Source organism: Ammodytes marinus, assembly GCF_949987685.1.
Source record: "Ammodytes marinus genome assembly, chromosome: 4".
NCBI classification, from domain to species: domain Eukaryota; kingdom Metazoa; phylum Chordata; class Actinopteri; order Uranoscopiformes; family Ammodytidae; genus Ammodytes; species Ammodytes marinus.
This window is the reverse complement of record NC_137233.1, coordinates 6,624,976-6,641,223: the sequence shown is the minus strand read 5'-3', so window position 1 is coordinate 6,641,223 and position 16,248 is coordinate 6,624,976. Positions and strand designations below refer to the sequence as shown.

Genomic DNA, 16,248 nt, shown 5'->3' with positions numbered 1-16,248 from the left:
ACTTCATTCTTGATTTAATATTTCTCCAAATGTTTGGCCCCCAGCTGATTATATGCTTCCCTAGAAGGGTTTATAAGTTGATACTAAAGCTTTATTAATGCTTCTTCACTTTTTAACAAACATACTTATAAGCTTTACATCTTTAAAAACTAAAATGTTTTGGTAACACGTTACAGTAGGAGTACATTAATTAACTGTTAGTTAATGCTCAGTTAATGCTATTAACAATTACTTCATGTATAGTTAATGCCTTTTTTAGCCTAAACTAACTGTTAATGCTTAGTTATTAACGCTTAAGTAATGCTAAGTTAAGCATTTGCTAAGCATAATGGTTAGTTAATGCTTAGTTTATACTTTGTAAGCATTAACTTACCGTTATATTAACATTTACTTAATGCTTTGTCAATTATTATTACACATGAGCTAAGCATTAACCAACAGTTAAATAATGTACCCTTATTGTAAAGTGTTACCAAAGTACACATTATGGAGATTGTTGTTTGAGTGTCTCCTGTCCCCCCTCTGTCCCCTCCCTGTAGAGATGAGTTCGATGTGCAGGTGTTGTCCCTGTCGGACCAGCGGCTGGTTGTCCTGGAGATCACAGTGACCAACGTCCCCTCTGACCCTCTGCAGCCGGAGGAGGACGGAGACGACGCCCACGCCGCTCAGCTCATCATCTCCCTCCCCAACACTCTGTCCTACGCTGGCTCCAGGGTCCCACCACAGGTACCGGCTGGGAGGAGAGACGAATATACTTGTGTAGCAGGTCTCAAGTTAGCATTTAGACGTGGATTAAAGGGATATTTTTTTTTTTTTAAGTGGGGTTGCAGCTCTAGGTTGCCCCCAGACAGCTGTTAATGTTTTGTGTCACTCCGCCAGTCAGCTGCTCGACTTAGAGCTAATGAGGCTTATTCAAGAGACAAAAGAAAAGAAAAATAAATGACTGTCTGGCGGCATACAAAAGCATAAAAAAATCTCAGTTTAGCGTACAATTGGATATTTAGGTTTTATGGTTAGCATTTATATATGCCCCTCTGGCAAAAATACAAGGGTTGACTCCTGCTACAGCGATATCTCCCCTTAACTCCTTTTATTGACTGCACTGACTAAAATCTCGATATGGTAACACAATAACTGTGCCCAAGTACCCTATTCAGCCCCTTCTTAAAAAATACTAAAATACCCCTTTAATATACTCGAAAACATGCACATTTTGGCATTATGTTTTTGCTAATAGTATTTGTTTGATATCCTGACTGTGTGTGTAGATGAGATGCCAGGCCAATCAGAATGGCTCCCAAGCTGAATGTGACCTGGGCAACCCTGTGAAACGAGGCACTAAGGTAAGGACATTTAAAATAAATAAAAAATAGATAAACAATTTACTGGTGTCATAAATAATTTGAGTCTAAAATATGTCGTTTACGTGTCGCTTTTTCAGCTGAAGTTTTCCATCAACTTGAGCATGTCTAACATCACCATAGAGACCACGGAGTTGACGGCAGATCTCTCATTGACCACGTAAGCTCTTCTCTGCAACTATTGCATTTGATTGACGGTTTAAAAGTCAAATAGTACAATATAGATATATTCACTAAAGATTCATGTATTTATTAACAAATATGTGACTTGTTGGAACCGCAAATGAATCCTTTTTTAATTCCGGTCTGTTCATGGTTTTCTGTCCTCAGAATCAGTGAGCAGCCTGACCTGGGACCAGTCACTGCGTTTGCTAAAGTTGTGATAGAGCTCCCTCTGTCTGTCAGTGGGTGAGTGACACCTCCATAGTTTCTCCACAGGGTTTTACAAATGGCATGGCGCCTTGACAGACACATCTTAGGTTAGCTTCCCTAAAGGTGCTACGAGGAACTTTTTAGTGTTTCGTTTATAATCATAATTTTTCCTCTGATGATCATAAATGACATGTAACAGCAAACGAGACCATCAGTGCAAAGAATTCTATTTTTACACATGATTTTTCTTAAAGTGTGCGCTCGTCGGCGTTGTAAATGAGGGGAACCTCAATGCCTTTCGAGTTTGAATAAATAAAGGTTTCAATCAATCAATCAATCAAAGCCTTTGTCATGGGTATACGCTCACCCAGGAACAACAGCAGCTGGAGTAAAAAATACTACCGCATTTGTCCAAAGGGGGTGCAATAATTAACACAAACTGAAAGTTCCTCGGAGCACCTTTAAATCCTACCCATTTTTCTCAGCTTTGGAGCTTATTAAAATCATCATCAAACTCTTCACTGATAGGGGTTTAGACAGTACTGGTTTAGACCACCCTTCCTTGTGAACAGGTAGCTATATGCAGCCGTGTAAGTGTGTTTGCCCATGTCTAAATTCCTAATGTGATTGTTTTTTTGCTGCTGCAGGCTTGCTCGTCCTCACCAGCTGTTCTTTAGTGGGACAGTGAAGGGAGAGAGTGCTATGACCAGCCTGGATGACATTGGCAGCCCTGTGGATTTTGAGTTTGTGGTAAGGAACCAGTGTTGTGTGTGTGTGTGTGTGTGTGTGTGTGTGTGTGTGTGTGTGTGTGTGTGTGTGTGTGTGTGTGTGTGTGTGTGTGTGTGTGTGTGTGTGTGTGTGTGTGTGTGTGTGTGTGTGTGTGTGTGTGTGTGTGTGTGTGAATGCAGGTCTTTAACCCATTCTGACATACACAACGTAGCATCTATATTAGCACCAAGGACAGTGCCTAAAAACGTTTATTGCGCTACTGGTTCCATAGGCCCACCCCTTTTAATCAACCACAAAACTGACGATCATCCCAATTTCTCTGTATGTCTTTCTCTCCGTCAGGTTGCTAACCCCGGCAAAGCTGTGCAGACTCTGGGCTCGGCTTTCCTCAACATCATGTGGCCGTACGAGTTGGCCAATGAGAAGTGGCTCCTGTATCCTGCCAGCCTGAAGTTTGAGGGTCACCCAGACACACACTGCACCATACCGGGAGGCCTGAATCCACTGGGGCTGCCCTTACCAGGAGACCTCCCACAGACCGTCAGTCAGGTACTAGTAACCACAGACACGTTTAAGCTTGACTCCCATAGGAATTCATGGACAATGGATATTTTTTTCATGGATCAGTTTAATGCTTATTGTTAAAGGAATACTTCACCCATACGGAACCGGCATTCTATCATTATAAAATCGCTTTTATGATATAATGAATGAGGTTTTTCTCAGTCTTTCCTCAGTCTTCCCTTGGCCCAGCTTTTCCTGTTAATCCTAACCCTACATTTTTACTGAAGTGATGTCACATTAGTAAAATGTTGTGTTAGACAGTGATACCATAAAACACTCTTTCGGCCTTTTCTCAGAATAGGATGAACCGATTTTTTTTTTTAATGCACATTTATACTACATAGGATCTCAGAGTTCAATACACTTTCATATTCCCACCGGTGAAGTAGATCTTTAACGATAAATCAACCATTTTCTTGTGACCAATCTATCTGTGTCTGTATGGATGTGTGTCCCCCTCCAGCAGGCCGGGAGAACGCGGCGCTCCCACCCAGAGGAGGAAGGTAAAGTCATGACCAAAGGCAGCGTGGGCCGGACCACCCCCGCTGTGGCCGCTTCAGAGAGACGCAAGTCACTCAAACTGGTGAGAGGGAGAAAGCACATTGTAACACATAGAGAATGAGAGGGAAGCAAATAATGCCAAAAACATATTTTATTAATTCAGTGCTTTAAAGGTAGAGTGTGTAATATCTGAATATTTAGTGGCATCTAGTGGTGACAGTTCTAGAATGCAACACTCCCTGGGTAACGCCTCCCCCTACTTGCTTCAAGCACAAGAAGCCAGTTATTAAAGATGGCATTATCCACCACTGCATTCAAGTCATTTCAACAATATCAAGCGATGACGTGAAGATGTATTTAGTTATATTATTTTATAGTACTTCTTCTTCGTCTTCCAACAGGTGCATTACCCCAGGTCACCTACTTTATAAAATGCATATTGGTCATTAAGTTTGTCCATTCTGTGCTGCTGCTATTTCTTTGGCGGTTTTGTTTATCTGTACTTCTATACCTGTGTCTATCTCCAATTCATTTGAGAACATTTTTCCCAGGGTGCACTGCTCACTTGTCATTTGTTCCCTCTTAGGATTGTCTCTTGGGGTCGGCGCGCTGCATCCTGATTCAATGTCCCCTGCACAGCTTCTCGGGTCAGGCTGTCCTCAAGATCCACGCCCGCCTGTGGAACAGCAGCTTCATAGAGGTAAAACACATCCCATAAATAGAGTTTTGAGATGAAGTTTATTTCCAACATAATATTTTGTTACTACTTAACTTTTTTATTTTTTATTTTTATTTTGCATGGGTCAATAGCTATTGCTCCTATTTCCTGTGATGTTAGGAATATGGTAGCCAAAAATAACACCTGGTTAAAGAAGAAAATAATTACCCTGAAAGATCCCTCAAGTGCCTCAAAATAAATTACTCAATACTAAGAATTACATGTAGAGAAGTTGTTATCTCACTGCAAGCTCTGCAAAAAAAAATAAAATTACCCCTCCCGTGAAACTGCATGGTGCCTCTTTTACAGAACAATGTATCAGAAAAAGGTATAGAGAGCTCTATCTGAATAGACTTAGCACAGAGCATGAGTATAACTGATTAGCTATTCAAACCCCTTGGTCTTCCTCTCTCTGTCTCTCAGGAGTTCCCAGCAGTCAGTGCTTTGGAGCTGCTGGTCAGAGCCAACATCACTGTCAAGTCCAGCATCAAACACCTGGTGCTCAAGGACGCTGCTGCACAGGTAACGGCACACTTTGTAATGGCATGTTGTTCACCGGATCAAATGCCTTTTTAATGTCTTTTAGTTTCATTTTTTATTAGGCAGAGCTCTTTTTAAATACACATAACGATGGAGTCAGTGATTCTGGAGAAAGCTTGTTGTCTAAAACTGCTATTTAGGCTCGGACTGTCTGATCGACCTACAAGGTGGGTCCAAGCATACCCACTTACAGTACATACCCATCTACAGAGCCTATGTCTTTGTATAAACAACTGATATTTACGCGGATTCTGAAGAGATATTCACTGATTTTGACAAAAAAGTGATTTTGAACAACAAGCGTTCTCCAGAATGACTAACTCCTTAAATACATAATGTGACTGCAGCCTGAATCAGTGATCAAATCGCTTCAAGGCATTCACCTCAACCAATGATATAAAGTATATTTCCTATTGTCCCTTTAACTTTGCATTTCCACTGTTCCTCCCTCCTTCTCTCTGCAGGTTCCAGTGATGATCTACCCTGAGCCGGGCATGGCGGACCATTACCAGATCCCCTGGTGGATCATTCTCATAGCCATCCTGGCTGGTATCTTGCTGCTCACGCTACTGGTCTTCATACTGTATAAGGTGAAAACAGCATCCCTGATCCAAACAGCTTTTTATAACGTTTACACTCTCTCCTGGGCATATGGGATCATTAGTTATATGATCATTGTTTCACTTCCAATCATCTCCACGGCCATTATTAGTCATCTTTCATGGAAGTCAGATTATTTCTATCCACTTTATTCTGTTCTGTCCTATAATCGTTTAATTCCTTCCAGCTCATTCTCATCTGTCTCTTTTCCTCCTTTGTACTTGTGTGTGTGTGTGTGTGTCCTCTCTGTGTCCTGTGTGTGTGTGTGTGTGTGTGTGTCATCCTTTTTTCTTTATTCTCATTTCAATCTCGGGACGTTCTATCCCTAAATCCTCCTTTTCAATTCCATTTCCTCATTGTTTTCCCCTTTATTGTACGTCCCCTCCCCCCCCCCCCCCCTACTGTCCTGTGGTTCTCCGTTGCCCAGTGTGGGTTCTTCAAGCGCAGTGAGCGGCGCCAGCACTATGACACCGAGTTCTACCGGGCCCAACTAGGGGTCCAGCCCTCGGAGGCGGAGAAGCAGGCCTCAGAACTATAATATAAAAGAATGTATTTACCTCTGTCCTGCTCTCCCCTCCTCCTCTCCCTCCAAGCGGTAAAAAAACTAAAAATAAATCCTGGACCCACTCTGGTGTGGCTGGTGGTGTTCATAACAGATGTAATATTAGCACATTTTAATGCTATTGCTAACAAAACAAACGCAGACATTGTAGTATCAGTGCAATGCTGGTTAATTGGCCGTTGGTTAAGCCGCACCCTTCTTAGTTACTGTTGCTTTCCTCTGCATTCGGTTCTGCCGCAGCACCTTTTATATCTATAATAGTTGCAGATGTATATATTTATTTATTCATTACCCTTTTTTTTAATTGTTTGATATTTAAAAAAGTGAAAAAAATTAAATGCCTTTACACAAAATAATTGAATACATAAAAGTAGATTTATACAACCATGGACGCTCTTGGCTTCCTTACAAAACTGATGCCATTTATAAAATATTTTTTATCTCTTAATAATCTGTCCCATTGAACACCATCCAGCCACCTCTCATTGGGGCGTTCAGATGCCTGCTGTGCTGTGTGTTTTGCCTCTGCTGTTCACATCGCAGTTTATCTTCACTTGTTCATTCTGGCACCAGTCTATGACAATGACTATTCATGCACTTTTAAACCTAAAAACACTCCCATTTGACTTGCATTCAATGACACAAGTTTGCTTTTTTAGGTGCCAGAATCAACATTAATACCAGTGGGTGTTGCTGTGCGTGTTAATGTGTGCAGTTTTTTCTTAATGTCACTGTGGCAGCGTGGTTTTAACAAAAAATCAAGGACACTGAGTTTGAAGCAGAAATGCAGAGCATGTGGATGTGCTTTTTGGGTAGATAGATAGATGTGCCTTTTTATTCAAAAGTCACTGTGACTGCACAAGGTCGTTGGATAATCACTTTTTCCATTAAAGACACGAGTTTACTGAAATAGATGAGGTTTTAAAAATGTCCTCTGCATGGTAATAGCAAAACTGACCATCTGTATCTACTGAGATAAGGGCAAACATCTAGATATAGAACATCAGTTAATTATTTGTTTTTCTCTTTCCTTTCTACACTCATTCCACTACCTTCGCCCCTATACACCTGCTCTTCCTCATCCCCGTGGCTGCAGTGTGGCTTCTTCCAGCGGGCCCACTACAAAGACAAATTGCCTCAGTATCACGCGGTGAAGATTCCTCGCGAGGACCGGCCGCAGTTCCAGACCGAGAAGTCGGGAAATGTCCATAAAAAGGAATGGGCCACGCACTGGAGCGACGGGACCTCCTAACTCGCTTTTTTTTTTTTTTTGTTTGTTTTTTTTAAGCACTGACTGACTGACTGAATGAATTCAAATCACCCTGTGTGGCATTGGAACTAATCAACAAAAAAAAGAGAAAGGTGCACACATCATAGACTGAGATCTCGACAAAGTGTGCACACAGTTCTTGAGAATTGGCGGCCCTGTCACAACAACACTGTGACTTGGATCCATATCCTTCCACTCTTTAGCCGGCTAATGGCTGGCCTTGGATTAGTCTATTTATGCTGTGGATCTATATGTCAGTGTGTTACTGTAATAACTGAAGGCCAACGACAATATTAGAACCGGTTCTAGAGGCTCAATATGTTTGACAGCCTGCAGAAGAAGTGATGACGCTCACATGGACTTAACTCCTCGTCCGGACAGGAAAATCACAATTCAAAGACATGCATGTATGTACAAACATATAGTGTAATATTAGATTATACAGACACACTGGACATTGTTGAAGAGTAAGCCACTGCCCGTAACAAGGACTACTCATCGCCTTAACTACTGTAGAATGTATGACTGATACAGGCAATGAAAATAATGCATTTTCTTTTTTTTAATATAGATGATTTGGGGAGATTTTCTTTTAGTTTTAGCACTGGTAACTATTTGGAAAATGTCAGTCTGTTAATGATCGGTACATTATGATGTTGGAGAACGCTGGATGTGTTCTCATTGCTCTTAACAAAGCCATTCAATATGTTCGCCGGATGTTTGTTTTATATATCCTTATTCAAGAAAAAGGAATGATTTTTAAAAGGGGAGACATTTTTGTTTAATATCTTTTTTTTTAATAGGTCAGTCGAATGTACTGCATATCATAGCAATAGTTTATTGCCTGAGTGAACTTGAATAAGAGCAAGAAAACCACAATACAACGTATGACAGCCATATGGCCGTAGAACTGTTGAACGCATGAAAATATGTCAGAAAAGAAAAAGCAATATTTAAAATATGGTCTGTCCGTTTGCAGTGTAAACGCATTTAAAATAACTGAACCAAACACTGGATTTTTCAATGGACGTCCAGGCTCATGTGGGCAGACATTATCCCAGTGTATAGAGGAATTATGTGTGAAAACATGGTCTGAAATGAAAAACCTATAATACTATATAAAAGTATGACTCAAATACATACTTTTAAATTCTAAGGTTTTTAAGCCAACGCCGCCTTTATTTTTTATTTTTTTTTCAAGATGTAAAAATATTTCACCAGGAGACATCGTGACCTTTGTATAAATATATTTTTGAAAACATTTTAGTTGCTTAATATTAACGTGCTTGTGGCGCAGTTCCTGGTAGCGAAGGTAAGATGGTACATACACTTCAGCACTGACATTTCTAACTGCAAACAAGTGCCTTATTGTAAAAGGTGGGAGATTGTAAAGAGTTCAAGGCAACTTGAATAAATTAGATTAGGATCTGCTGGACGCCTGTGGAGAAATACACATCCCTTTAACTCTCAGGACAACATCGAGAGAGGAGAGACAACGCTTATTTTTCTTTTTTTTTCTTTTGTTTTTTAGGTATTGCTGGACAATCTTGTATTAGCTGCATGAAGCTCCTGTTGCTGTATTGCCTTTTTTTGACTCAGCGTTTTATTTATTTTTTCTGTTTGACTGCACTGTTTTAACATTGTAAATAAAATAAAAGGAAAAAAAATGTAAAACCCATGAAATAAGGTGTCTTTCTCAGCTGCATGTTAAGCAGGCGATCAAGCAGTTCACACAGGTGGTAGTAGGTTCATTCAACCTGCAGTTTACCCAACGACCACCAGATGGAGACAAAGGTCAGACAACTGAAATACCCCCTCTCAACTCTGTACTATATCAGATTTCTTTTTGAAAACCGAACAGTCTGTGTTACAAGAAATAAATGACTACTTGAAACAATCAAATTATTCCTCTGATGATCTTAAATGTCACAGCAAACGAGACTATCAGTGCAAAGGATGCTATTTTAAAATATACTTTTTACTGATGCCTTTGTTATGGGTACGCTCACCCAGGAACAACAGCTGGGGTAGTAAAAACACCACCGCTTTTGTCCTAAGGGGGGGCAAGAATTAACACAAACTGAAAGTTCCTCGGAGCACCTTTAAATAAGGAACACAAGAAATCACAGGATAGAAACAGAACTTGTATTGAATATGTTCATGATTTCTCTTATTTTTTTCATGGTAATGTTAGCCATCATAAACTTTTTGTGTGACTTGAATGTGTCAACATGAGGAGAGGCATATTGCAGCACAGGGACAGAGTGCTGCATGACGGTAGATGGTTTCCTGCATTGGACAAAGCCTTTGCTTTTTAATGTACACCCTCTTAATAAAGGTATATTGTTTTGTCTGTATGGTGTACAATATGCTCAGATCTGGTGTGTGTGTGTGTGTGTGTGTGTGTGTGTGTGTGTGTGTGTGTGTGTGTGTGTGAGTGAATAGGACACCGATTGCGGCTTTGTCACTTACTACTGTAATAACAATCATTATCATCAGGATGTGTAACAAGCTCAGCCTGTGCGCTGGTTCATTTAAAGGTGCAGTGTGAATAATATATTGCCAGAAATGGAAAATGTAGAAATGGAATATTTTTAAAGTGGGCGTCCTGGGGCACTTGTTGGAAAACGAAGAATAAGTACTTTAGAATGAATAACCTAAGTCCTAAGACATCTTCACCTCTTCACTTGATATTGTGGAAAGACTTGTGGCGGTGGTGGATGATGCCATCTTTAGTGACTAGATTCTTGTCCTTGAAGACCACTGTATGTAGCTTCTGTTATTATTCGAAAGCACACTGCACCTTTAAATACACACAGGGCCAGCCACACATATAGGTAGAGGTCGGACTGATCTGAGCTTAAAAGCATTAGCTCACTTCCTGTTGTAAGGGGACCAGAAGGGATATGATTAAATGTGTCATACATTCTCATTTCTTTTAGGTCCTATTTGAAATCCTAGCAGCCACATGAGTAGTGTTGCAGCAGAGTAACAAAAGAAAGAAATAAGATTGGATATTAAAAGCACAGATTGCGTTCTCCAGATCTAGGGAGGATAGAAATGAATGTGTTTTATCTGCAGAGGTAAAAAGTAACAAACTCTATCACTGAGTGGTGTTTGTTCTCTGTATTTACATAGGCCTACTTGAGAGGAGAATATGGTAAGATACTGTATACCTATGAATAATGCAGTGCTCTCCAGTGTTACACGGTGACACAGTAGACGTAAAACTAAACACTACAGGCGTGAGACGTTAACAGTTGTATTGGATTACATTAGATGGTATGAATGTGCTTCATAAAGTGGCCACTCAGTGTATATTGCAGCAATAAAATAACTCTCGAGCAAAACAGCCCAGACTTAACAGAACTGTTTTTATTTATTTATTATTATCATGACAGAGATCAGAGTAAATACATATTTTTTTTTATAATCCAAAAGCTCGCGATCTAATTATAGTAATGAAAAATAATTCCCCTCAGAATCCCTCAGATGTCACCCTGGTTTCCATAGCAGTTAAACGGGGACATTTCTGTGTGTGTGTGTGTGTGTGTGTGTGTGTGTGTGTGTGTGTGTGTGTGTGGGTGTGTGTGTGGGTGTTTGCTTGTATTGCAGTGTTAAGCGGATTGTCACCCATTAGGCACTTTTTAGGGCCAAATCTGTTGATGTCTCATCCAGTATTAAGTGACTAATTATCACGCACGCACGCACGGGCACACACACACACACACACACACACACACACACACACACACACACACACACGCACACACACACGTACACACAAACTCACTCAAGTCGACGACAGAGACAAAGTGAACTCATATAGCACTAATAACGCCGGCGTCAATCTCACAAATCAAGCCTACAGTTGTCTTTGTTTACAATGAACCGAATGGGGGAAGCTGACACGTAACAAATGATGACAATTTTATCCCAAAATGTTTTCCTCTGGGAGAAGCTCAATCCCTTCATCTGCATGTTGAGAAAAAAACTCATCATAACAAAGTGCCTCTTCTACTGAGTAAGCAGAAGTTTTGATTGACCCATAATCTTACTACTGAACCACTATTCACTATATGTTTGCTTTCGGAGGAGTGTGTGTGGAGAATTAGCTGTAAAACCCTTATATGGTCCCTTTTTATTATGAATTTAAAGACAACATAGTAGTGTCCAAAAAAAAGGATTAAGAAAAACAATTAAAAAATGGCATTCTTTGCAGTGATGGTTTCATTTATGATCATCATAGGAAAAATAAGACTGTTTCAGAAATATTTAAAAGTTACTCGTAGCTACTTTAAAAAAACAAATAAAAAACTAAATGTGTAACTCTCTTTGCTCAAGTCTTATGTTTCCGCTTTGTTTCTCTCCTTTAAAAGACTATTTTAGGTTCATTACCTTGTTGCTTGGGATCATTGAATCATTGACTAATCTGTTGAACATTGGGGCCACGATTAAGTGCTTTCCCAGTGTTTTCCCATATTGGCTGTCTGTGCAGTACATGGCAATATACGCACTATACTCTGGACGACAGGGACTGGTGAATCAGAGTCCATTTGCAGGGATTTATCTGTTTAATAACTGAGGGAGTTGGGTTGCGCTTTACCCTAAGGGCCCACATAATAACGCACTCTGGCGATCAGACAGTCAACACTAATGCCCCACATCCTGCTAAATGGTCCTGGTTAAGTCCTTGTATTAGTGGCCGTGGTTCTTCCTCAATCCTGTCCCTTGGTCCCCTTTTGTACAGTGACATCCTTCTATGGTTCCCTAGAGGGATTCAAGCAAGGGACAGTGAGGTGTATATAAGACAGAGGCTGAGGGTGTTACCGCCACTGAATTTTCGGCCCGGGACACTGGACCACAAAGCAGGGCAGCAGGGCAGCAAGACATCCATCCGCTCTGTACTTCCAAGTAGCCGAGCGTTTGTTTTTTAAACCAAATCGAGTTATTCCTTTTGCCTTTTTTTTGCCCAGTCTGCGTTGATTTTGAGTTTTTGGAACCATGGACATATCGGCCATGGTGACTCTTGTTGCCCTGGTGATGGCGATGGCTGGCGTGGGACAGGCTCTTCATATCCAGGGTAGTCGGGACAACAATGACATCATGCCCGGCTCAGAGGACAGCATGACAGACCACATGCTGGGGCTGGTGAGACATCCATCCAACCTCTCACACAAACTTGAATAACGCATTTATTTGTCATTTCAAGTGTTTATTCATTGTCATACCGTATAGCCCTGTGATTGATTGATTGATTTTATTTTTTTACAGAAACTACGCTATTAGAATGACATCATTTATGTGTGTGTGTGTGTGTGTGTGTGTGTGTGTGTGTGTGTGTGTGTGTGTGTTTTTATTTAATCCATGTTCCATCCTAAAAAAAAAATGTGTGCGGAATAAGCAAGATTAAAATAACACAGAAATAGACACATACATAAATGCACAGGTAAGGACAAAATAAAAGCGCTGAGGGCTTGTAAAAGTTGCCCACACCTAACATTAAGATGAAAGCATTATGAAAAATCATATTACAAAGGCAAAATACAAGCAGATTTAGATTTTAATGAGAGGGTGACAGGATGACTATATTCCAAATGACTGGTCCTCATTGAAATCCAGACGGGTTCTGTAAAACTGACTTTGAAGAAGATCAACAGATGGTCTGACAACAGTGAATCTGGACTGTAGTCACAAACAATAAATAGACACAAAAGTGAACATCATATACGTTTAGTGAATTGACCTGTATGAGCATTCCAGTTGGAGTGAGTGACAATTATTTTGTAATAAAAAAAAGAGATTTCACACCGGTTTCATATCTGCTTGCCCGTACTTTATTTGCCAAAATCATTCTGGCATCTGAAAATAAAAATAGAAAATGTGAAAGCTATCTAAGGCACACATGGTTATGTGTTCAAATGTATGGGCAGTATGCTGTGACGCATTAGACTGAAATCACCACAACATGTTCTGTTTCTCGAGGAGTCTGTATGGATGTCATTTTTGTTTAGCCCTTTCATAATATTGTCAGTCAGGTAATTGTCATTGAAACGATTCCACATCGCTGTCAAAATGTTTAATGTCTAATCTTGATTCTTGATGTATTTGCTTTGTTTTTACTATTAAATGCAATTTCTAATGTCTTATGTATTCTATGCCCCTGTAAAGCACTTTGAATGGCCTTGTGTCTGTGCTATATAAATAAACGTGCCCTGCCTTGCCCTATCAAGTGAGGCAAGAAGAATCCCACAACCCATTGAGGTTTCAGTGCTGCTCGTCATGCGACACAGTACGAAGTGTATACTTTAATATAATCTTGGTTCAACAGACAGCCAGAGCAGCACTGAAGTAGAGCAGGATTAAGATCAAATAAATAAAAAAGGTTTTTCCATTTGGGCGTATGGAGACAGACACAACTGGTTGTCTGATCTGATTATGTATGAAGGTAAGACTGGATGGTTGTTTGGGTGGGCGTGAGATTCATTTATTCGCCTCCTCTGTTCATGGATATCTACATCTCAGGGTCCCTCTCCACACTGTGATTGCCTCGCTGAAGTTGCAATCCCCCGGTGTATTGTGTTGCAACCAAGAAGTGAATGCAGTTAGGGCTCTTGATGTTTAAGATTTTTATTTTTTTTCTATTTTTTTTTAAACAATACAACCTTTTACGAAAACAATTGTCTTTTCATTTGGTGTTGTTTATGTTGTTTTTAATGTGCTGTATAAAAAGTGTGTGTGTGTGTGTGTTGTTTATGCTCTTGTGCTACAGGAGAGTGAAAACACAGAGAACAGCTTCGACAAGCGTCTTCTGACCGCTGTGCTAAGAGCTCTGCTGCTGAAACCGCAGAGAGACGAAAGGAGCTCTGTCCTCCATGAGCCACAGAGGTCAGTGCCATGACAGAGCCTGCACTTAACACACACTTATTACATGGCACGACTCAGAAATCCTGTGTTCTGATTGGTCAATCACGGCATTCTACAGGTCTGTTATTTCCAGCAAGTCAGACCGCTGTCAAGTATAATCACCGCTGCTGAGGACCTACCCATCATGTATGTGTGAGCACTGCCTTGTATCTCTTCCCTCTCAGGTTTGGCCGTAACTCCAGAGGGCCGTTACTGTCTGAGGACCAGCTACAGGACCGGGACTGGGAGGGCGCCCCCGGGCAGATCTGGAGTATGGCTGTACCCCAGAGGTTCGGCAAGAAATAACCTGCCCAACATTTTCCTTTGCACAAGGCCACGTGGCACGCAACTGTGGATACCAAAGATTTGAATGGATATATATATGAACTATATACTGTAAGCACGTTTTTATTTTTTTTTAACAAAGCCACCATTAGGCCTTTACTGACACACAATGCTTAAAGTTAAAGATGACACAAGCTTCAATTTCTCGCTTTTATTTTGTGATTTGAAACACTGCAAACATGTTGACGAGTGCCTATATAGGGTTTTTCTGTGTATACCTCACTTTCCCTGACTGGAATGTTATTTGGTGTTTTCTGTAAATCGATTGCTGTATTTTTGGTTATTCGTCTCTTCGCTGGTTGAATAAAAGTGCTTTGAACTTGTGTTAAACATGATCAATGTACAAATATAAGCTTACGTCTATTCAAAGGGAGTCGGCTGAATTAATGTACGATATACCAAAACAATCACATGTTGACATTGGATGAAATCTATTTTTAGTTCATATCTTCTGCATGATACAAAAAAAATTATAACTTTAACTTTAATACAGATATTTAAAAGTTCCTCGTAGCACCTTTAATTGAAAGAAAATCACAGCGCCAACATTTTAGAAGCTGCAACTGCAATTTTCTTTTCATATTGTCTTTGATAATTGACTAAAATGTATTAGATTGATTAGACGTTTCAGCACCTACTCAGAAAAAAATAAGGTAAAAATACTTTTTTACTTTTGCCCAATGAGATAACTGTGATGTCGTGCAGTACTGTCAAAACAATTGCAAGTCCGCTAACAGTGTTGAGTTTGTAAGTTTTCAAATGTATTTAGATAGGGGTTGCCAGACAACTTTCGTAGCTTCAGAACAGCTGTTCGCTTAATTGCATGTATAGTAGGCGAATACATTTCCCTCCACTACTGATCAGCAGCAGGATGATAACGACACAGTGCTACATCTGTTTGGAATGCCTGAAAATATAGTCACCGTAATTGCTGACAATTCCTACAGCACGTATACATCTGCACATACAAGCACATAATTACTCTGGTCCCCTTTTCACTACATTAAAGTTGCTTTTACTGGCACACTCAGACTTCAGAGGCATTGAAAGACTCGTAATGAGGGGTGTGCACTATGCGCTATGCACTGCAAATATGAAGGATTATATCTATTTCAGAGAAATATAGGCCCTATAACTGGATATTTAGTTTGACACCTCAACCCACGTATACAGCCATGTAATGTGCAGGATTGGGGTTTTACGCCGTATGTGAATGAAACGTGTTTTTTTCCGACAAACGATGTGTTAAATGTAGAGTGATGCAGAGCGCTACTCTAAAGACCAGCAGCAGTGTCTGTTTTGGTAACGTGTGTGCAGGGAAATTTACGGGCCACCTGGGGAAGCAGCAGCATGCAATAAGCTACGGCACTAATTAAAACACACCAACACGCAATTACTCAACGCTTCCACGGCTTCCGCGAGCCAATTACTGGGGAAGGCACGCACGTCAATCCTTCTTAGCAGGAGTCTCTCACTGGCCTGACCTCTCGTTACAGTTTATGAGCCGAGAAGAGGAAATGAAGAAACAACTGGGGTGCTGATTGGAGACTATTGACAAACAACCTTTTTCACTAAAGCCACTGTTAGACCAAATCTGTTGGGGTTGTTTTTCTGACCATTAATTAATGGTTAATTCAAGGTGCATTGTTGAAACATGTACAACAAAAAGATATTATTTTTTTTATTTTTCCATCACTTTTTCAACACCTCATAGTTTTTGCAGTCTAAAAGGGGCTCCGAGGAACTTTTAAGTATTTCTGAAACACTCATATTTTTCCTC

General features: G+C 40.3%; 2 protein-coding genes across 2 annotated transcripts in view; both read left to right on the top strand.

Annotated features, from left to right (window-relative positions):
* Positions 1 to 8,836, top strand: part of itga7 (integrin, alpha 7) — a gene marked incomplete at its 5' end in the record, with an annotated part of 38,795 nt that extends 29,959 nt beyond the window's left edge. The window contains 11 exons of the mRNA XM_080026234.1: positions 540 to 726; positions 1,269 to 1,343; positions 1,442 to 1,521; positions 1,692 to 1,769; positions 2,381 to 2,483; positions 2,805 to 3,011; positions 3,490 to 3,609; positions 4,114 to 4,227; positions 4,669 to 4,767; positions 5,250 to 5,375; positions 7,044 to 8,836. Coding sequence (XP_079882360.1) covers positions 540 to 726; positions 1,269 to 1,343; positions 1,442 to 1,521; positions 1,692 to 1,769; positions 2,381 to 2,483; positions 2,805 to 3,011; positions 3,490 to 3,609; positions 4,114 to 4,227; positions 4,669 to 4,767; positions 5,250 to 5,375; positions 7,044 to 7,199 — 1,345 coding nt within the window. The 3' untranslated portion in view covers positions 7,200 to 8,836. The remainder of the gene's footprint in view (positions 1 to 539; positions 727 to 1,268; positions 1,344 to 1,441; positions 1,522 to 1,691; positions 1,770 to 2,380; positions 2,484 to 2,804; positions 3,012 to 3,489; positions 3,610 to 4,113; positions 4,228 to 4,668; positions 4,768 to 5,249; positions 5,376 to 7,043) is intronic.
* Positions 8,837 to 12,221: 3,385 nt separating this feature from the next.
* On the top strand, positions 12,222 to 14,429 carry npffl (neuropeptide FF-amide peptide precursor like; the record flags this gene model as incomplete). The annotated part of the gene is made up of 3 exons (XM_080025905.1): positions 12,222 to 12,368; positions 13,990 to 14,105; positions 14,309 to 14,429. 3 exons carry the CDS (start codon positions 12,222 to 12,224, stop codon positions 14,427 to 14,429), a joined length of 384 nt encoding a protein of 127 aa, XP_079882031.1.
* Between the last annotated feature and the right edge of the window lie 1,819 nt (positions 14,430 to 16,248).